The sequence below is a fragment of the Hemitrygon akajei genome, chromosome 14 (genome assembly GCF_048418815.1).
Source record: "Hemitrygon akajei chromosome 14, sHemAka1.3, whole genome shotgun sequence".
Taxonomy (NCBI): Eukaryota; Metazoa; Chordata; class Chondrichthyes; order Myliobatiformes; family Dasyatidae; genus Hemitrygon; species Hemitrygon akajei.
Window position 1 is genome coordinate 60,754,670 of NC_133137.1, and position 21,915 is coordinate 60,776,584.

Below are 21,915 nucleotides of genomic sequence, written 5' to 3' on the forward strand. Positions count from 1 at the left end.
CTAGTCTCGAAACGACTTACCGACTACGTGTCATTATTTCAGCGGTGTGTGTAGCACATCGCTACATTGGTGACCCCGACGGTCCAAACGGGATTTGGACCAAAGATGACCGACTCTTCATCTGTTCACGCAGTTTCGCTAAAACTGCCGAATTTCTGGACGCTGCGACCACGCGTGTGGTTTAGCTGAGCAGAAACCCAGTTCCAGATTCGGCAGATATCCTCTGATTCCATGCGTTGCTACCACGTGGTGAGCACCCTTGACCAGGAGACGGCCGCCCAGGTTGCGGATTTCATACAGTCGCCCCTGGAAGAAGGCAAATATGAAGCATTCAAAGCGCTGCTCATTGGGACTTCTGGCCTCTCACGGCGTGAGCGGGGTGCCCGCTTGCTTCACCTGGACAGTTTGAGAGACAAACTGCCGTCAGCATTGATGAACGAGATGCTGTCCCTGGTTGACGGACACAAGCCTTGCCTCATGTTTGAGCAAGCGTTCCTAGAGCGACTGCCTGAGGACGTACATCTGCTGCTGGCCGATGCAGATTTCAGCGACCCCCGGAAGGTGGCGGCCCGGGCAGACGTGCTGTGGAAAGCCAAGAGGGAGAGCGTGGCATCCGTCAGTCAGATTACCAGGCCACGCGCCCAACAGCAGACCAGACCAGGCCCGGCAGGGCGGCGCACACAACACAGAGGCAGGAGTGAGGAGGCCAGTGAACAGTGGTGTTTCTACCACCAGCGGTGGGGCACAAAAGCCCGCCGTTGTCGCCCGCCCTGCAAGGGCCAGCGCCAGCTGCCGCTAATGACTATGGCAGCTGGCCACCAGGACAGCCTCTTGTACATCTGGGACAAACAGTCGGGACGCCGCTTCTTGGTCGACACCAGAGCGGAGATCAATGTCTTGCCCCCGACGGGGTACGACACCCGCAACAGGAAGCCAAGACCCACCCTGATGGCCGCAAACGGCAGCACAATACGGACCTACGGCACCCGCACAGTGCAGCTGCAGTTCGGCACCAGCCGGTTCACATGGGACTTCACACTGGCCGCCGTGGCCCAACCACTCCTGGGGGCGGACTTCTTGCGAGCTCACAGCCTGCTGGTCGACTTGCAAGGGAAAAAACTGGTACATGCCGAGACTTTCCAGACGTTCTCCCTGGGTGAAGCCAAGTTGCCGGCCCCACACCTGGACTCCATCATACTGTCTGACAACAAATTCACCAGAATCCTGGCGGACTTTCCATCGATTCTGGCATCGCAGTTCACAGCAGCCATGCCCAGACACGGGGTACAGCACTACATTCTGACCCAGGGACCACCTCTCCACGCCCACGCACGGCTTCCCCCGGAAAATCTCCGCCTGGCGAAGGAGGAGTTCAAGAGGATGGAGGAATTGGGGATCGTACGGAGGTCCGACAGCCCATGGGCCTCCCCCCTGCACATGGTGTCCAAAGCAGCCTGGGGTTGGAGACCATGTGGCTACTACCACAGACTGAACGAGGCTACCACTCCAGACCGCTACCCTGTGCCGCACATACAGGACTTTGCAGCAAACCTGCACGGGGTAAGAATCTTTTCCAAAGTAGACCTCATCCGGGGATACCATCAAATCCCAGTGCACCCTGAAGACATCCCCAAAACAGCACTCATCACCCCGTTTGGCCTGTTCGAGTTCCTCCGAATGCTGTTCGGCCTGAAGAATACCACAAAGACATTCCAGTGGCTAATGGATGAGGTGGGATGCAACCTGGACTTTGCGTTCAGCTATTTGGACAACATCCTTATAGCCAGCAGTTGTCGTCAGGAGCATCTGTCCCACCTCCGCCAGCTCTACTCCCACCTGAACGATTTCGGCCTCACGATCAACCAGGCCAAATGCCAGTTCGATCTCGATACCATCGACTTCCTGGGCCACAGGATTACCGAAGACCTCTGCCCGCCAAGGTAGACACAATCCGCCACTTTGCCCAGCCCAACACGGTCAAAGGCCTGCAGGAGTTCGTTGGTATGGTGAACTTCTACCACTGTTTCCTCACTTCAGTAGCCTGTATCATGCACCCTTTGTACACCCTGATGTTGGGTAGAGGCAAGGACATTACTTGGGACGAGGAGGCTGCAACCACTTTCATTAAAGCCAAGGAAGCCTTGGCAGATGCCGCGATGCTGGTGCACCCCAGAAAGGACGTTCCGACTGCCCTCACGGTGGACGCATCCGACACAGCAGTCGGTGGGGTGCTGGAGCAGCTCATCGAAGGGCGCTGGCAACCCCTGGCGTTCTTCAGCAAGCACCTACAACCACCCGAACTCAAGTACAGTGCTTTCGACCGGGAGCTGTTGGCACTGTATCTGGCAATTCGGCATTTCAGGGACTTCTTAGAAGGCAGGCCGTTCACCAAACCGTTGACCTTCACGTTCACGAAGGTGTCCAATCCCTGGTTGGCTCGCCAGCAGCGACATCTGTCCTATATCTCCTAGTACACGATGGACATCCAGCATGTCTCGGGAAAGGACAACATCGTGACGGATGCACTCTCCAGGCCAGCTGTCCAGGCCCTGTCCCTGGGGGTGGACTATGCAGCACTGGCGGAGGCGCAGCAGGCAGACGACGATATGCCCAGCTACAGGACCGCAGTATCGGGTTTGCAGCTGTAGGACTTTCTCGTAGGCCCAGCTGATAGGACCCTCCTGTGTGACGTGGCTACCAGCCAACCTCGCCCCATCGTCCCGGCAGCCTGGAGGTGGCGAGTTTTCGACTCCATACACAGTTTAGTGCACCCATCTATCAGGACAGCTGTCCAGCTGGTCTCCAGCAAGTTCGTGTGGCACGGACTTCGCAAGCAGGTCAGTGAATGGGCCAGAACGTGCGCGCAGTGCCAAACAGCCAAGGTGCAGCGGCACCCTAAAGCCCCGCCGCAGCAGTTCGAACCCACCCACTGGAGGTTCGACCACATTCATGTGATTATCGTGGGTCCCCTACCAGTGTCCCGAGGAGCGCGGTACCTCCTAACTATGGTAGACCGGTTCACGAGGTGGCCAGAGGCGGTCCCGCTCACCGACACATCTGCCAATTCCTGTGCCCGAGCACTGATTGCAACCTGGGTAGCACGCTTCGGGGTACCGGCCCACATTACCTCTGACAGAGGCGCCCAGTTCACCTCCAGCCTGTGGTCGGCTGTGGCCAGCCTGTTGGGAACGCAGCTGCACCACACAACTGCCTACCACCCACAGTTGAACGGACTGGTGGAACGCTTCCACCGTCACTTGAAGTCGGCTCTCATGGCCCGCCTGAGAGGACCTAACTGGGTGGATGAGCTTCCCTGGGTCCTGCTTGGAATTCGTACAGCGGCCAAAGAGGATCTGCACGCCTCGTCGGCCGAGTTGGTGTACGGCGTGCCCCTGGCCGTCCCGGGAGAGTTCATACCAGCCCCAAGGGGGCAAGAGGAAGAACCCGCAGCAGTCCTGGACAGACTACGCAAAAGGCTCGGCAACCTGGCCCCAGTACCGAATTCACAGCATGGATGGACCCCGACCCATGTACCCAAAGACCTGCAGAACTGTAAGTTTGTGTTTGTACGAAGGGGCAGACACCGGGCGCCGCTACAGCGGCCGTACGAGGGGCCATTCAAGGTGATCAACAACAACGGGTCCATGTACGTTCTGGACATTGGGGGGAGAGAGGATGTTTTCATGGTGGACTGACTCAAACAGAGGCTGATCCAGACTGTGGACATTGGGGGGTGTATCGCCGGTTCTGGGGGGGGGGGGGGCGGGGGGATGGGGTTATGTGGCAACCCACTTTCTGTGCTGGCGAACCGGCTCACAAATAGCTAGCGCGTGGGGGGAGACTTTGGTAATGCACCTCTATGTAATTTCCGCCCGGAGAGGGCGGGCGCCAGGGATTTAAATGCCAGTGCCGTGAAGTTTGAATAAACTAGTCTCGAAACGACCTAACGACTGTGTGTCGTTATTTCTGCGCTGTGTGTAGCAGATCGCTGCATTATCATTCCAGTATTACTGTTAGTCGCTTCTGTAACATGTGGAATGAGCATTTGTTTGATAAGTATGTAAAATAAGTGTTTATTCTGTTAATATTTTAATAAAAAGAAGTTAATCTGTTTTCATTTTGTTCGAACTGTACTTTTTGGGGCTTGTGGTTCCCATTTCTCATGACTTTGGTATTTCCAGTCATGAAATTGGTCTTGGGAATTTAGTCTGTTTTCAAATGTAACCACAGTTGCATAAGATTATTTGGCTGAGGAATAATCTGCCATAATAGATACTAAAATAGATTAATTGATTGTCATTTCATTCTGCCAAGTGCAGTTGACTACTGTTTCCTGCATTATTTGCTCTGAATGTTCTTTAAGACACTTAATAAGGCAATTTGGGCTAACATAAGGATGTGAAAGATGTAACCAATAGAAGAGCTTTTTAAAATAATTTTTTTAATTCTGAAGTATCTTGTGCTTATTTCAAGCCTGAACAGTTAAGTAGCCTCTGAGCCGCACAGAAGTACACCTCTAGCAATCTGGATTCAATCCTGACCTTGGATGTCACTCATGTAAAGTTTGTGTGTTCTACCTGTGACTGGTTGTGCTTCCTTTGGTTGTTCCATTTTCTTCCAGAAAACCTACAGATTGTTAGTTAATTGGCCACTGTACATTGCAGTGGTAGAATCTGAGGCGAATTAATGGGAATATGGGAAGAATGAAATAGCATTAGTGTAGATTAGGATTGATGGTGCTTTATAATCAGCATGGATTTGGTATTCTGAAAGACCCTATTTTTCCTGTATTGGATAACTCTTAAGAATCTAGTTTATGGTTTTGAAGCCAACCTGTGTAGTATGGTCAGACATTGCTTGTCAAAACTGGATCTCTGTGTTTGTGTTGGTAAGTACCCTTACTCAGCCCCTTTCCCATTTTTCTTTTGTAGTCAAATTAAAGCTTTGTTTTGGGATTGGGTAAAGATAAACAAAGTTTAGGGAGTTATTGGTGATTCTGTTGATTGTCCAAAACATTTTTTTGTTTGGTTCTCTTTGCTCAAAATAGGTAGAAAATATTCTGTGTATAACATAAATAAATTTGCAATATTGACAGATTTCTTATTTGCATTGTAAATTGCAATTAGTTTGTCTCACAGTTTCCTAATCATTACTTATTTTGAGGAAATATTCCAAAGAAATCCATAATTCTACAATTACCGTAGATTCCGGACTACAGAGCGCACCTGATTAAAAGCCGCTGGCTCTAATTTTAGAAAGAAAATCAATTTTTTACTTGTACAGGCCGCACCGGATTTTCGGCCGCACCGGATTTTCGGCCGCAGGTGTCCCACGTTGTAATATGAGATATTTACACAGAAAGATATTACACGTGAGGATTTTTTAACTTTTAATTAAATCCATATGGTAACATAAACAAATACATATTGCAAATGCTTTTTTTTTTAACCGTGCCTGTAACGCGGCTACTTTTAAATATACGTTGCGTATACTTTTTTACTGAACAACATTCCAATATCTCCTAACGACTGGTAAAAAGTATATATACTGCAGCCTACCAGGAAAAGTTATTGATCGCCTTTAACTTAAAAGCAGCGTTCGCTCAGATCCAATGCCGCTCGCCCCCCGCCTTCCCGTTTATCGCAAACTGGCATTTTTCCCACAAGACGCGGCGAAACCGGGTGTGACGTCATAGCATCCCGCGATGTAGTACAGAAAACAAATATAGTTAAAACACTTCTAACTTTAACTAGAAAATGAATTACTAAGCGAAAATATTATAAACTAAATAACTGCCATAAAGGCAGCACAATGCTTTTCTTCGAGTGTTTTCCATGTTGATGAGGGTGAGTACAAATGACTGATTTACAATAATTTAATTGTGAAAGTGCGCTTGATTTATCGTACAATTTCATTGGACCTCTGTGAACTACTCATCAATTTTATTGGTCTACTGTTACGAGGCAAAATGTTTTTGGCGGCATGAAAAAAATCATGTATTAGCCGCACCGTATTAAAGGCCGCAGAGTTCAAAGCTGTTCAAAATGTGGGAAAAAAGTAGCTGCTTATAATCCGACATCTACGGTACCTGCATTTTGCTCTAAATTATCTTGAGTTTGCACTTCAGGTTCGAACTATTTAAACAGTCTTGGCTTTATAAATTTTAATACATTGATTTTAAGTTTAATTTCCTCAGTCTGTCATATTTTGCCTGATATAAACTGCCATTTGACCTCATCTGCCTTTACAATTGCCTCTGCTTTTAATATGCAGGAACCAAGTGAGGTTGAAAGGAAGCTGTAATTTTACCTAATCCTCAAGATTTAGCTTTATGTAACAGGACTAAAGATTTGAACCAATTTAGATGTCTTGCATGTCAATAAACATTAAATTTGTCCACTGCTGATCCTTGATGTAATATTGATCAGCATGATTTTAAAATGTTAGTTCCTTTCTCTTGATCTGCATATCTGGGTCAATCAGTTTCTTCTTCATCAGAATATGCAGTCTTTTGCATCTTTGAGTAATTGTTTATTATTCAAACTTGCTTCCATTTTTACAGCAGGATTACTTTTGATATTGTTAGTTCCAGTTTATGTTCTTAGTTTGGTTTATTAATGTGTGAACAATAAATTACTTAAAGAAAATTCACTTCCCTGTTTTACATGTGTACTTCTTCATTTTACAGGTTAATTATTATGCTTCTCATAAGACTTGTTGTTTCAAATGTAGATACAACTGAGATTATTATTCCTTTTGGTCAGAGTTTACACTGAGCCCTATTTGCAAAGCAGACTTGATCATGTGTAAAGTTTGGTGATTGATGATTAGTGTTGTGGATAGTGTAGAAGACTGACTATACAGCACAATATACATCAGTTGTGGATATGGATATGGAATATTGCATACAGTTCTGATTGCCCCATTATTGGGAGGATGTTGAGGTTTTGAAGAGGGCGCAGAAAAGGTTTCTCAGGATGCTACCTAGATTAGAGGGCACGTGCTATAACGAGAGGTTGAGCAAACTTGGATCGTTTCTCATGAATGGCAGAAGCTGAGGGGAGATCTAATAGAGATTCTGAGAGGCATAGATAGAGTAGACAGACAGTATCTTTTTCCTAGCATTGAAATGTCTTAATTTCAGAGGGCATGCATTTAAGGTGAGAGGGTGTGAGGGACAAGTTTTTTTTTCAGAGTGGAATGTGCTGGCTGGGGAGGTAGTAGAGGCAGATACAGTAGGGACTTTTAGGAGATGTTTAGATAAGCACATGAATGTGAGGGAAAATGGAAGGATAATGAATGCCATTGTGTGGGCAGAAGGGATTAGTTAAGTTGCCCATTTGATTACTAAATTAATTGGCTCTGCATAGCACTGAGCCGAAGGGCCTATTCCTGTGCTGTACTATTCGATGTTGTATTTGCCAATGTGTTGTTATCCTTTTTTCTAATCTCTCTTAAACATAATCCATACATGAGAAATACATGTTAAAGATAACCCATTTTAAAACAATTCCACTATGTTAAGGATAATTACTTATTCAATTTATCCATTAAGTTCAAATTAATTTTAATGTGTAGTAATGAAACTTGCACACAGGTTTGTAGGTTGTATGCCAAGTGCTTCAAAATAGCGTATGTAAGAAATTGGCTGCTCCTATTATTAGATGTGGTTTTGAGTTTAAGAACTACATTTTGATTACAAATAGAGCAAAGGTGATGCTTCTATGTTTCTGAGATGATGGGAAGATAAAGGAATTTCAATATACTATAAAAACAGAAGCTTATTCTTTACTTAAGGTTTTTTTTGTGGAAGGATATAATCTCAGATTCAACTTTCTGATTCTTGTCATTATAGTGTTATGGTTTGCAAACAGCAGCCTAACTAGCAATGGACAATACTGCAATGAAGACAAGTGGAAAAACCTTGTATGGTGAGTTGTGTATGATGTTTTATTTTGCACATGTAGTTTTATATAGTGTGTATTGTCAGCCTATTTTTTCCTTGTTTTTATCTGTTGTTCTGGCTCATCCTCATTTCCTTTTACAATTTGATTTGAATATTCATGTACAAATGCGTTTTGGATTTTGTATTAATAAAATGAAGGAAATCGAAGGTGAGTTTAGCAGACTACTGGCTTGAGATATTTAGCTTTTTAATGTTTTTTGCGTGCCAAGTCATTGAAGTTTTTAGCTGATCATGTCTGACTGAGGGAAAATAGATGCGACCAGAGAGAATGGGTAAGGCTGCTATGTGTTACAATAACATATTTGATAAGAAGAACAGGGAAAAAATAGCATGGAGTTTGAGGAAGAGATATATTAAATTGTGTGAATTCTTTATCAAATCAGGTATATATAGTAGAGGAAGAAAGAAATATTGGATTGGGAGAGAATTTAGAAGAAATTAAACAATAGAACTAAAAAAAATTAAGTCTCAATTAATTTTCAGTGCCAACAAAGTTGACTGTAGTAATTAACCAACACTTGCCATGACTTTTAAGAGTAAATGCAGGAGTTTGGTACCATTCAATGTATTTTCACAGTGAAGCACTGTAGATGGTGTTGCTAACCCATTAGTTGAGTGCCACAATATAGGCATCAATTTTGGTTTTCTGCATTTAGTTATACATATATGTCAGAGCCAAGGAAGAATGAAGTTATTGAGGCGGGTGCAGAGGGCGAGTGAGTGTTCAGCACTGTCTACCAGCCTCTTGCTCACTGCTACCAGAGAAGCTGTCTGCATCTGTGGCCTCTCATTGGCTGCTTCTGAGGGAAGGTCCTAGCGTTTGAATGATATCTGTCTCTCTTTGTCTCTGTCTGTCTCTGTCTCTCTCCCCTGTGGGTGGATGATGCCATAGCAAGGTTTAATTGACACAGATTGTAGATTTGGACGTTTAGGTTTATGATTTATTCTAGTTCTGGTTGCTGTTTGCTTTTGTTACTACTTTTGGGTGATTTTTGAATTTGGACAGCCTGCAGATAATGAACGCTGAGTTGAATTGTAGGTCTTTTGATTTTATGTTTTTATATTCTGTGTTTCCACTTGATTTTTTTTGCCATTTGTGTGATTTGTTTCTTTTGCATGGGCTGGTGTGGGTTGTAGTTTGGGCGGGTTGGTTGCATGGTTGATTTTATTTCTTGACTGTCTGTGGGGAAGTTGAATTTCAGAGTTGTATACTGCATATATATTTTGATAAATGTATTTTGAACTTTGATAAATGACTCAACAGAAAGTAGAATATAAGTTGCATGTAAATTGCTATAAATACATTTGTTCTTGTTATTTGTATGACAGTAAGATCTGGACCAACATTTGTTACTCATTCGGTACAATTTGCTAATTATGCAGGAAATAGTTTTGAAATGGAACGTTATTTTATAGATTAAAACTTCTGAAGTAAATTATTCTTCTTGGTTCATTCAAATGTATACCTTATAGAATCGTACAAAGCTTGCGAATCACATTACTTAAGTAATTATAAAAACAGGCGAACATCCAGTTCATTTGTATCTGCAACTATGGTAATAGAAGGATACAAAAGTTAATTGAATTAATGAGTTTTTGTGTTTACCTTGGCACATATGGAGATGTGTCTGAAGAATGGAAAGCTGTGGGCATTGTAGTTGCGGAGTTGCATTTTATTTCTTGGTTCTATACTGTACTCTTGTATCTTAAATTATTTGTATCCTGTTTGTTTTATGAAAGCTAAGGGTTGCAGATAAATTTTTAAGTGCTAAATGGTATAAAGTCATTGTACTAATTGAAAACCCTTTATACTGGGCGTCTCTAGAGATGTGGCTCGTCAGTCTCTTGCTAACAGCCACCAGACTGAGCTGTGAGAAAACCACCTTTCTCAGACTTCATCTGTCTAGGGTTGATATAGCCTGGGTCCTGCGAAACCCGTGAGGGTGGGAAGTCTTACTCACCTGAATCCTGATTTGTGTGAATGTTGTGTATCTTGCTGCTCCCACGCAATCACCCATCAGCAAAAATAACAGATTGTACACTACATTCAATTATAAAGAAAGTATATTTAAGAATTTTAACTTAACCAAACAGTTCATAAAGAAACGAAAGGGAAAAAGCAAAAGGTTCCATCCCATAATTCAAATGTGCACATAAGTTGCAGCTCATCTTGAAGTTGTCTTTAAATTACGCGTTGGACCCTTAGTCTGCATGAAAGCACGCACCACCTTCCAAATGTTGCTTGAAATCCATCTCGAACAAATGGGCTCTCTCACAGGAGTATTGGTCCTTCCTCCTTTAAGACATTCATATGCACAAAGCCCCTTGTGCAACATGGATGGCATCCTCAGCTATCTTCCCTCCTGTCATCACCCAGCTCCTGCCATAATAACCTCGACTCACATCAGTGTCCATTGCAAAAACTTCTCTGCCCAGTGTTCTCTAGAACCTTCTCCTAAATCCACCGTCCTGATTGGCTGACACAACATTCCTAAGTTGAACAACAAAGCCCCTTTTCTTAGCTCAAATCTAAACAGGCTGAAAGCAGAGCAGAGTGCTCTTACAGAACTGCTAAAACTTACAGCATAGTGGTAAAAATCTTAATCAGAGTGTTATGTAATATTTTTGTGATCTTGGAATTATCCTGCATATGTTTCTAAATTCTGCATAATAAAAATAAAACTATAGTGCAAGATTTGCTTCAAATATTAAGGCAAGTTCAGTGAACACTAATATTTATCAATTCTAATGAACTTGTTGGTTGAAGCTTTGGAGTAGGTGAACATCACGAACTGAACAATATATTTTGGATCTTACATTAATCTGGAGCAGCTATTTGCTGTCTGTCACACTGAAGCAGAAAATTATCCAATGCCATTTTTTTTGCTCAAAGTATCAAAAGTTCCTGCAGTTGAGCCAGATTGAGATGAGAAGAGTGAAAGAACATGGAATTGTCATGCCAGTTACATAGAAGCAATTCAGGTCATTGAATCCGTGCCTGCCCTTGGTTAAGCAAACAAATTCCATTCCCTAACCTTTCCCAGTAGGCTGCAATTTTTCCTCAGATTAGCAAAGCAATTCCTTTTTGGAAGTCCTTTTAGATTGTTTCCACCACCCTAGCAGGCTGAGAGTTCAGTAATCTAAGCCTTCTGTGAATATATGTAAAACAAAAAAAAACTTCCTTCACGTGGAAAGTTAATTAGGTACTAAATTATGATTAAGGTTATGGAAATGGCAGGAGAATCAGTGAGAAGTGATAAGCATGTGAGATGGAATAAGTTCCAAGGAAATGGGAAGTGGAAAGCGACTGTTGGGAATAGTCTGAGAGTTGATAGTGACTCGATTGCCCAAATAGTCTACGTTGTAAGGAAATATGAGAAACATGTCTGTTATATCTTATCCCCATCACTTCAAATGTGTCTCCTATTCCTCGACCCATCTGTTGTTGCTCAAGGCTTCTTTCCTTTTCTCTTTTTCAAACCTGTCATAACTTTCTTAATCTCTATTGAATTTCTTAATGTTTTCTCTAAGAACAAGCAGCTCATTTTTTTTCCACGTCAAACCTTTTGGTTAAAAATCCTGATCCTTGACACTATTCTGGTAAACCCTCAGTTCTTCACATTCCTTTCTAATGCATGTTGAGTAGAGCTGAATGCTTTGCCACCTGGAGCTAACCAGTTCAATAGACCTTCAGAAGATGCTGGTGGAACACAGCAGGCCAGGCAGCATCTATAGGAAGAGGCACTGTTGATGTTTTGGGCCAAAACGTCGACAGTGCCTCTTCCTATAGATGCTGCCTGGCCTGCTGTGTTCCACCAGCATTTTGAGTGTGTTGCTTGAATTTCCAGCATCTGCAGATTTTCTCGTGTTTGCAATAGACCTTCACTTTTTTTTTGACACTTTGCATCACTTTACAAAACTAAGGATTCCATATGCTTCCTATCTCTCAAGAGTTTGCATACATGTACACTTGTTCTGTAACTTGCATCCTTTAGTCTGTTTTGTCTGTGCTGTTTTTGCCAAAATGTACCATTTCATATCTCTCTAAATATCATGTACCACATGTTTATCTATTCGGACAGCTGATCTATATTCTCTGGCATCTGTTACAATCTTCCTTGCTGTTAACTATATCTCCAAGCATAATGTCACCAACAGGTGACCCAAACCCAAGTTTTCACATTGTTATTTAAAAAAGAAAAATATGACCCTGGAACAGACCACTAGGGTACACCGCTGTCTCAAGTAGAAATGCTTTGAGGTCCAGAAAAGAATGCAATCATGACAAAGAGACTGATATAAAATTATATTTTTAGATTTGTGAATTTTATTTGTTCCACTCTTGTGCCTCTTCATTAGTGACAGGCAGCACAGACTTACATATTTATTTCTGTTCTTCACAAATTTAGAAAGGTATTTTGTGATTATGAATAAAAGGAATCATCATAGTTTATAAATTCTTAGGATTTTCATATCCAAGAATTATTGAGGTAAGTACCAAAATTAACACTCTGATCACTTCTATTTTTCAAAGATGTTCATTTATATGTTAGATGCAGAATTCTATTAGCAAGTCAGTGATTTTAATACTCTATATATCAAAACAAGCTTTCGCAGTGGTATGTTCTGCCTGAGTGAAGTCCTCACCATTTACGCAATTCTCTTTTTATCCTGAATAATTACCTTGCAGTAAGGTAACTACTTACTATTAGCTGCAGGTATTAATTATAAAGGTTATCACACAAATCACCTTAGACAGATTAATTATTTTGGAAATTTAAAATAGCTGTTTACAGCTCTCTTTCCCTCTCCCACATCCAATCCTTAACATAATCAACTGTAGAGTGCCTTGCATTTTATATTTAGGCACTGTTTGAATGGAGCTTGTACTCATAGGTCTTAAAAATTAAGAATTTAACTTGTGTATTCCTGATTGGTTTTACAATGGGATCTGCAGTTGTCCATGTCTATTTGATTTGTTGTCCATGGAATACATAACCTGTACCAGGACTTTAATCTGTGTAAAAATGATGTCATTGTAGATTTTTCATTCATCCTTTGTTAATTGATGGAAGCATCCTGAATTCTTCCACTAAGTTGCACATCAAATTTCTGTTATACTGCCTACTCCTCATAATGAAGAGCAAGCATTAATGCAAATGTGCCTATTTTGAATGTTGAAGGCTGTAGCTAATCTTAGCTAAGGTAATGGAGGCTGTTTATCTGCATAGGAGGGAAGAGGCTGTTCAAGTATCGTATGTATCTGTTAATATTTACCACAGGAAACAATTACATAGCAAATCGCTGATTTTTTTTCTAAAGTTTGATTGACATTTTTAACAAACAATACAAGTTTACATTTTGCGATCAAACTAGTTGTTTAAGGAATACTAAGTCTTGAGGGTTTGTTTCTGGTTTCCTTAGCGTTATAAATGTTTTTTGATTACAAAGTATTACAAAGGTAGTTACAAATAATAGACAAGTCATTGTCTGGGATACTGATTTTTAATCACATGGAAAATGCTAATTTTTGTGTAATAGGGCCTGCTGCAGTAAAGATAATCTAGACCAGGGGTGTCAAACTCATTTTAGGTCACGGGCAGGATTGAGCAAAATGCAGCTTCATGCGGGCCGGATCAGTCGGACACGTGCGAACGCAGCTTTCGTTGCCTCCGTTTTTTCAGCCTGCTCTCATGTGTCTCAGTCTCTGCTATAACTACAAAGTGTTTCACTTCACAAATTCCGTTTCTTATGAAGTGACTGCTGAATAAACACTAAAAACCCTGAAAACCTGGTACCTGAATAAACTCAGCATTAGCCATATCATACGCCATAGGCGCTTTGATTACTGGGGCCAGCTTTAATAGTAATTAGATATTATCTCGCGGGCCAAAGATAATTCCACCACGGGCCTTGAGTTTGACATATATGATCTAGACAGTAAGAAGCCAACTCCTCAACAGGTCTGGAAGGTCTCATTTCATTGCTTGGGTGAGGGTTGTAAGGTGGCACATTCTAGTTGACGTTGTTTCCAAGCTTGTTGATCTAGGGACCAGTGCTGGAGATGTAGGTGTGTATTGTTAAGTCAGAGAGTGAATCAGTACAGAAACAGGTCTTGTGGCATATTGAGTCTGTGCTGGCAATCAACCACTTATACAAACTCATTGTATGCTAATCCCAAGTTTTATTCTTCTTACATTTGCACCAGCTCTGAGAGGATTCTACCTGCACATTGGTGGCAGTTTACAGTGGCTAATTGATCTACTAAACCATACATCCTTTGGGATGCAGAAGGAAACTGGAGCACCGGTGGGAGATGGGGAAGGGGAGAGCCCATGCGATCACAGGGAGAGCAAGCAAATTCCTCATGGACAGCACCTAAGATCAGGATTGAACCTGGGTTTCTGTCACTGAGAGGCAGTGGCTCTATTAGTTGTGTCACTATGCTGTTAATACAGTATTGGCATGGACTTTTTGTAGTTGGAAGTATGCCACTGCTGTGGTGGCTCACAGGTAACTGATGGGCAGTAACCAGTGGAATTATGATTAACCAGGCAATAATTACTTTGGACAAATGGGAAGGGACCATGAAATTATTGGAAAAGTTGGAAATAAAAGTCTATTAATATACAACTTATTGTTATTACCTCTTCTACATCGAAGGAATACATATGAATGGATTTATACTGAAATACAGTGAAAGGCTTGTCCTTGCATACCGTTCATGCAGATCAAATCAATACATAGTGCATTGAAGTGAAGCAAGATAAAACAATAACCGAATGCAGAATAAAGTGCAATGATGACAGAGGAAGTGCAGCAATCGTTCTTGAAGCTGGTGATATGTGCGTTCACAGTTTTGAATCTTCTGAAGAAGGGAAAAGAAGGGTGGGTGGGACTTTGTCTTTATCTATTGCTGCCTCAGCAAAGCAGCCAGCATAATCAAAGTCCTTGGAGGAGCGGATTGTTTCTGTGATGTGCTGAGCACAATGCTCTGCAGGTTTTTTTTGTGGTCACTTGCAGAGCACTTGCCATATCAAGCCATTATCCATCATATAAAATGCTCTCTGTGGTACATTGATAAAAATTGGTAATTAATGTTATAACTTGAAGTAAATTTCTTCCTATATTATTAAGGAGAAATATGTTTCAAACTTGTTTACTTGAAAGGTAAGTAAACAATATTAGAGACAAAGTCAAGAGGTCATTGGATAGTTGAACTGTGAGGAAAGAATTTGGTGAACATAGTGATCTGTTAATAAATATGCAGAAAAAAATCAGGTAATCTTTGTTTTACAAACTTATTCACAAACTAAGTTTTATTAGCAAATTTCATGTTTTGCTGCAGGTTCTATTGATAGTATTCATATTGAGTTCCATACTTCCTTTAGTCTTTTGTCGTCTCGTGCAGAACCAGTGGTTCCCAATCTTTTATATGCAATAAACCACTGCCATTAACAAACGGGTTCATGGTCCCCTGTGACTAACTAGAGTTAGAAGGGTTTGGGATATTGATGGAACCAAGGCATTCAGTTATACAGTATGTCTAATGTACTGTATTTCCTGTTACTTTGATCACTAAGTCAGAGGGGTATTCTGTTTCATTAGGCTTATGATGTTAATTCATGAGATTGATTTAAAACTTGGACAGTAAGTTTTTTGAATTGAATGTTCTGCTGGAATTTCTCTCATTATTCTCAGGGTTGAATTTTGCAGTTTTGTTTGAAAAGTGCTACTAGCTGGTACTGATTTACTGTATTTCAGTTAGTGAGTTTGAGGTGAAGGTACTGCAAAAGTTCTAGGTAACATGGGATCTAGCAATGCAACTAAGCTATAGTAGCTGAGAGGAAGTTGTAATAGCAGATATGGCTCAGTATGTCTCAGTCCTTTGTTGATCTTCAGTTAGGGATATAACGGTTGTTCAATAGCTTAAGAAGTTCTCATCTGCTGTCAGTTAAAAGAAGTTAACTATCCTTTGTCAATTTTGTGATAGCATATTATTAAATGAAACCTTTTTTAAACTGTATGATTTTCAAGTCCATAATTTTTCATAAAATCTATTAGTTGTCATTGCTATATGAAGACTCTCAATTTTGTTGGAGAGCATGGAATTATTCGGGCAAAATTTTAAAAATGATTAGTAAATCATTTCATCACACCGCCAGTTTCTTCAGTGTTTGGACAAGAGTAAGCATTTCTGCTCTAGTTTTAGAATAGTTATGGAAAATTTGTCTTTTTTTTCAGGAATGAACTTCAATTTAATTAATGTTTAATAGCCTATGCAATGCATCTGAAATAAAGCACAAGACCTCAGTCTTTCTTAGTCTGCTAGAAGTTTAGACCAGCTGTATGTATTGGCAGTTTGAATACATGGGAAATGTTATGACCCATGAATGTATTAGTAAGCTGGTTACTCTATTAAGCCGTTCAGCAGTAATGTATTATGGGTAAAACTCAATTACCACAATTTCAAAATATTTAATAATGCAATTTTATAATGAATTGATCAGACTTCTATATGCATGCCTTTGGTTTGTTAGAGGAGCACATTTAATATGAATACTCTATCAAATAGTCATCAGGAAGATGGCTCAAGATGAATAGTCAGTGTAAACTGCATTGCAGCTTAGATGATCTTTGGGAGATAAATATCATTAAGTATTCTAAAAATAAAGAAATTCTGTAGATGCTGGAAATCCAAAAATGCTGGGAGTAGAAAGATATCTAGAAGCTGATGTGTGAAGCCAGGTGATTGGGAAAAGTAAAGGGCTGGGTATGAAGGAATCTGATAGGAGGAGAGAGTGGACCATAGTAGAAAGGAGGAGGGGCACCAGGGGGAAATGTAGGCAGGTGAGAAGAGGTAAAAGAGCATAGTGGGGAATAGGAGAGGGGAGTGTGAGGGATTTCTTTTAAACCAGAAGGAGACAGCAATATTCATGCCATCAAGTTGGAGACTACCCAGATGGAATATAAGGTGTCCTCCTCATGGCAAAGGAGGAAGCCATAGACTAACATGTCGGAATGGGAATTGTAATTGTAATTATAATGTTGGGCTACCGGGAAACTCCACTTTTGATAGATGGAGCAGAGATGCTCAACAAAGCAGTCTCTCAATTTACGACAGATCTCACCAATGTAGCGGAGGCCAGACCGCATGTATTAAGTGACCCCAGCAGATTCTCAGGTGAAATGTTGCCTCACCTGGAAAACACTGTTTGGGGCCTTGAATGGAGGTGAAGGAGGAGGTGAATGGGCAGCTGCAGCACTTTGGCACACTTGCAAGGATAAGTGGCAGGAGGGAAATTAGTGGGGAGGGACTGATAGACAAGGGGATTACAGAGGGAGCATTCCCTGCAGAAAGTGGGGGGAGCTAAAGACGTGCTTAGTGGTACGATCCCTTTGGAAATGGTAGCTGTTGCGGAGAATGACATGTTGGACGTGGAGGCTCATGGGTCGCAGGTAAAGATTAAAGGAACTCTAAGCCTGTTAAGTGGGTTGCAAGATGAGGTGAATGCAATGTCTGGGAAATGGGATGTGGCTGAGAGCAGTATCAATGATAGAGGAAGGGAAACCCTGTCCTTTAAATGAGGAGGGCATCTCTGAAGTCCTGGAAAAGAAAGCCTTATTCTGGGATACGGTGGAGACAAAGGAACTGAGAAAAGGGAATTGCATTAAGTATTCTGACTAGTTTCTGACACACAATTTATTTTTGTAATACTAAGGATAGTCCTGAGCATTATGCAATAAATAGGAACTGCAAGAATCTTGAGTCATATCTGAAGCTGTTTATAGTCTTAAGTGCAGCATGATGTAATACATAATTCTCTGCTTTCCCTTGATTATAATAGTAAAATTGATATGTTTCCAAAAGAATTGAAAGATCTATCATCATGGAATGCAGTGATCTAATGAGTTAAAGTATTTTTTGGTCTTGGAATTTAAGGGCATTGCAGTTTGATCATAGACCAACGATTTTGCATATTATCACCCAAATAAATGTCTTTTTAATTTTATCGGCATGCTTTAGAATGCATTATCTCATTTGCAGGGATGAAAGTTATACTTTGCGATTCTATTTAATATATTTTATATAGAAGACATTTTCTTTTTTGTAATTTCTGCAATTACTTCTATAATATCTCTTTAATGGACATTTTTTCTTATTATTGATGTGCATGTATTAGCTATATAAGCATTGTGTTCTGGTAAATTTAGTATTTTGCTTCCTTTATTTATTTTAGGAGCTGATGGACTATACTTCTTACATTCTTCAAAACATAAAAAGAAAGGTAGAAACAAACCCAGGCTGGTTTGTGTTATATCTGAGTGTTTTATTTTTGTACTGCGCTATGCAAAAACCAAAAATATTCAATTATATTTTGAGACCCTGAAGGAACTGATTACAGTATGCTTAACAGGCTTGTTCAGTAACAAAATTTAAAAACAAAAAGCAGTGTGCATTAGCTTTCTATTAGAAATCTGCAGGTTAAAATTAATTACTTTGAAATTGATTCGGTATCATTGTTGGAAAATATTAGCCTGTTTACCTGCTGAACTAACAATTTTGTTAAGTGCATTGTACACTAAGCCCATCGGGTTAAAAGCAGTTTCGATTTTTTTTGGTTTTTTATGTCCTCTTGTATTAGAAGTTAAATTGCTTTAATTTCAGAACTTAACAGTTTTCCTGTGGTTACTGAAGCATATTTTCGTTGCTGCAGTTTAGAAATGCATTTGATTTACTTTGATGGGAATTGTTAAAATCAAAAACAAACTTGCAGAGACTTTCAAGCAGCATACTATTTTTGGAAGGTTACTAATCTTGTCCACTTTTGTACAATCAGATGAGACTCAGCTGAAAAATAAATCCCTCTAGGATGTAGTGTAACAGTAAAAAAAACTATCTGGCAGGTTGATACCGGCTGCTGAACATTTTCTCATGTTCCTAAAAATAGTGAGTTTCGTAAGATTTCATGTTTTTTTTCTTCATTCTTGAAGGCAGCAGTGTTATTCCTAGTTGGATTTTGTGGAAGCATTGTGTATATCCTTATAAGGTAAAGAAATCAAATTTACTATGTAAAAGAGCTGTTAGTACAACTTCAAATCTGGTGTGGCTGAAATTGCTCAATCCACCCTTTTACTTGTGAAATTTTAATTTTCATCCACTTTCATCAATGAATACATTCAATTGAAATGAACAAATTAATGGTGGAAATATATTTGTAGGTTGACATTGTTTTTATTGCTTACATGAATTATTATTTATGTACAAGTTTTCTATGCCCATTCATGTGTGCAGTTTGGCTTTCACTGAACCCATACCTGCATTTCCACTTTAAAAAAAAAAAGATTTTTTACCCCTCCTTGCTTGCTTTTAATCTGGTCTCCTTTTACCTCCTCTCTCTTCACCTCACATCTTGTGAATATTTGGAAGGGTTAAGAACTTCAGAGTTCCTCTTTTTCTTATAACCATTGTGCCATGTTCAAATTTATTCTATAAAAACCTGCAGCTTCCCTCTGTGCATGCCTTGGTATCCTTCAATAGGCCCATTAGGTACTTGCCATCAGTTCCCTATGAACAGCAGTTTCATCTGCCATGGGTTCCCAAACTGGGGTCCATGGACCCCTTGCTTAATGGTAGTGGTCCATGGCATAAGAAAAGGCTGGGAATCTCTGTTTAATCACTGGCTGATGCTATGATTATTCTTCATGGAATTAATGCTTGGGAAATTACCAATCAATTGAGCATCTCTTCATATTTTCACTTTCATCCTCCAGGAGGCCTGATCAGTTGAGTGCAGGTTATTTGCTATCCATGAGTTTATTTTGTATGATTGGATAGACAAAGTGGTCTTGATGGGCACTGGGCTGAGTGATGGATAACACTTGATTCTAAAAGAAATCTTTCCAGCTGGCCAGACCTACTACTTGTCCTGCACAGGCGCTATTAATTGTTTGTACCTATGTCTCCCAACTACTTGTCATATTTCAGGAGTCTATCATGCAAGGTCCTGGTTTTCTGTTCGCATCTAATCATAATAGCAAAATCTTAACCCCTTTCCTCTCTGATTCTCTGCATGGAGTGACCTGGTATTCTCAGTGATTTTAGCATCATTAATTTATCTTGTTTTTGCTCCCGAGTTCAGTTCCTAGAACATATTATCTCTAAAGTTCAGTCTGTATAATTTTCCTAGTCTCTTTTCTGGACCCTACCAATGGTTTTATAATATTGTGCTGTGCTTGTTTTCAGTTGTACCATCCCCTTCCCTTTCCTCCCTGCTCATTACAGATACAAATAAATGTTTCATATCTTTCCTGTGGTTCAAAAAAAGACTTCTCAGGCTGGGCATGTGTGGCTTCTTGAGATTCTTCTTCTCTTCTTGCACAGCTGTTTGATCAGCTCTGCACATTTCTTACTGCCCCACTAAGGTATATCACTCACCTATGTGCCATCTGATGTAATGTGCTGTATATCTGAGCATGAATTGTGAACGCCGTATTAAATCTCGATGTTGTAGATGCTAACAAGCCCAATTTCCTGTCCTGTGTTAACTTACTCAACACTGTCACATTTGAACTGGTTGCAAATTATTAATGGATGGCTTGTGGATGTGAAAAGCTTTGTGTAAATGTCAGTTCTCTGTGACTCTTGCTGCTTAAACTTTTGGCCATGCATTTGAGCCTTGTGAAAGGCATGATTCTCTGGAAAGCTGCAAATGTTTTGAACTGTGCTGTAAGTTCAAGTTCTTGGTGACAACCAAATTAGCCTGTTGCAGGAAGTCGGCATGCCCTGAAGTGACAGGGCTTTGGTAATATAGAGGATAGGATTTGCAGTACTCCTCATAAAAGGATTCACTATCTTCAGCTGAATTAACTCTATCAAGATTTGATTCACAAGCTGGTATGGGACGGTAGGTGGAATCATAAGATGAAAGTATTTTGCTTGTTTTTGAGCAGTCTAGGGAAAGCTTATTTTCAGTGTTTGAAATTTAAGTTTCTTTTTCCAGATTACAATATGAACAAGCCCTTTGGCATACTGTAATTCTCAGAAGTAATTTTTGAAAACTTTTCATGCCATGTATTAAATAGATTATTTTTAAATGACACTTCCAAAAGCATTTGTATTTTTGGTTTTAAAATGCATATTTGTAAAGTTGGCTGCTTTAAAATTTCCCATTCCCTTACTAACTTGCTGTTTCATTGTACTTTGCATCTCTTCTACTGAGTCATTTTCTGTGTGTTTATGGTTGAAAAATCTAACCATTATTTTTAAATTAACTTTGGCTGCTTTACTGATGTTTACTGCTGATTTGCTAGTCAGAGTGGCTGCTGGCTCCTGGCGAAATGAGTAATTGAATTATTTAAGGTACAAGATTTTAGGAGATTTGACTGAAATGTTATGCTTCATAATTTCCATTTACAATAAATGAAAATTAAAATAACTGCAGTTGCTAGAAATTGTAAATAAACAAGAAGTGCTATAAACAGCTAGCTGGACAAGCAGCATCTGGAATGAGAAACAGAGTTCATATTTCAGAAACAATTTTCTACAGATGCTGGAAATCCAAAGCAGCATAAACAAAGCATTGAATGAACTCAGCAGGTCAAGCAACATATATGGAGAGGAATGAATAGTCAATATTTCTGAATTGGGATTACCCACTGTGTTTTGATTAGGATACCCAATGAACCTACTGATACCAAGCTACTGCATGTTCGACTACCTTCACGACAATTGGCTTCTGTATTTGCACAAGTACAATGGTTGTGCTGTACCAAAAGTCATTGTTTATGTGTGGTGATTAGTCTTCTGGATGGTTGCTGGGAACCTAATCCCTGTACTGTCCAGAATGGCCTTCTGACTGAGTTATATATGTAAAAGCAGTAGAAAAGATATAAATATTTGAAGAACTTACTTAACAATTTTTCATTGTGTTTGTTAAAATATTAAA

The 21,915-nt window shown here is 40.5% G+C and overlaps 1 protein-coding gene across 6 annotated transcripts in view; it reads left to right on the forward strand.

Annotated features, from left to right (window-relative positions):
* Positions 1-21,915, forward strand: part of eps8a (EGFR pathway substrate 8a, signaling adaptor) — a 216,787-nt gene that overhangs the window by 119,265 nt on the left and 75,607 nt on the right. For 4 of the 6 annotated variants that reach the window (XM_073066193.1, XM_073066198.1, XM_073066197.1 and 1 more), the window contains 2 exons: positions 7,856-7,931; positions 18,208-18,255. In XM_073066193.1, the coding sequence (XP_072922294.1) occupies positions 7,889-7,931; positions 18,208-18,255 (91 nt within the window). In that variant the 5' untranslated portion in view covers positions 7,856-7,888. The remainder of the gene's footprint in view (positions 1-7,855; positions 7,932-18,207; positions 18,256-21,915) is intronic. The other 2 variants (XM_073066195.1, XM_073066196.1) reach the window with 1 other exon arrangement.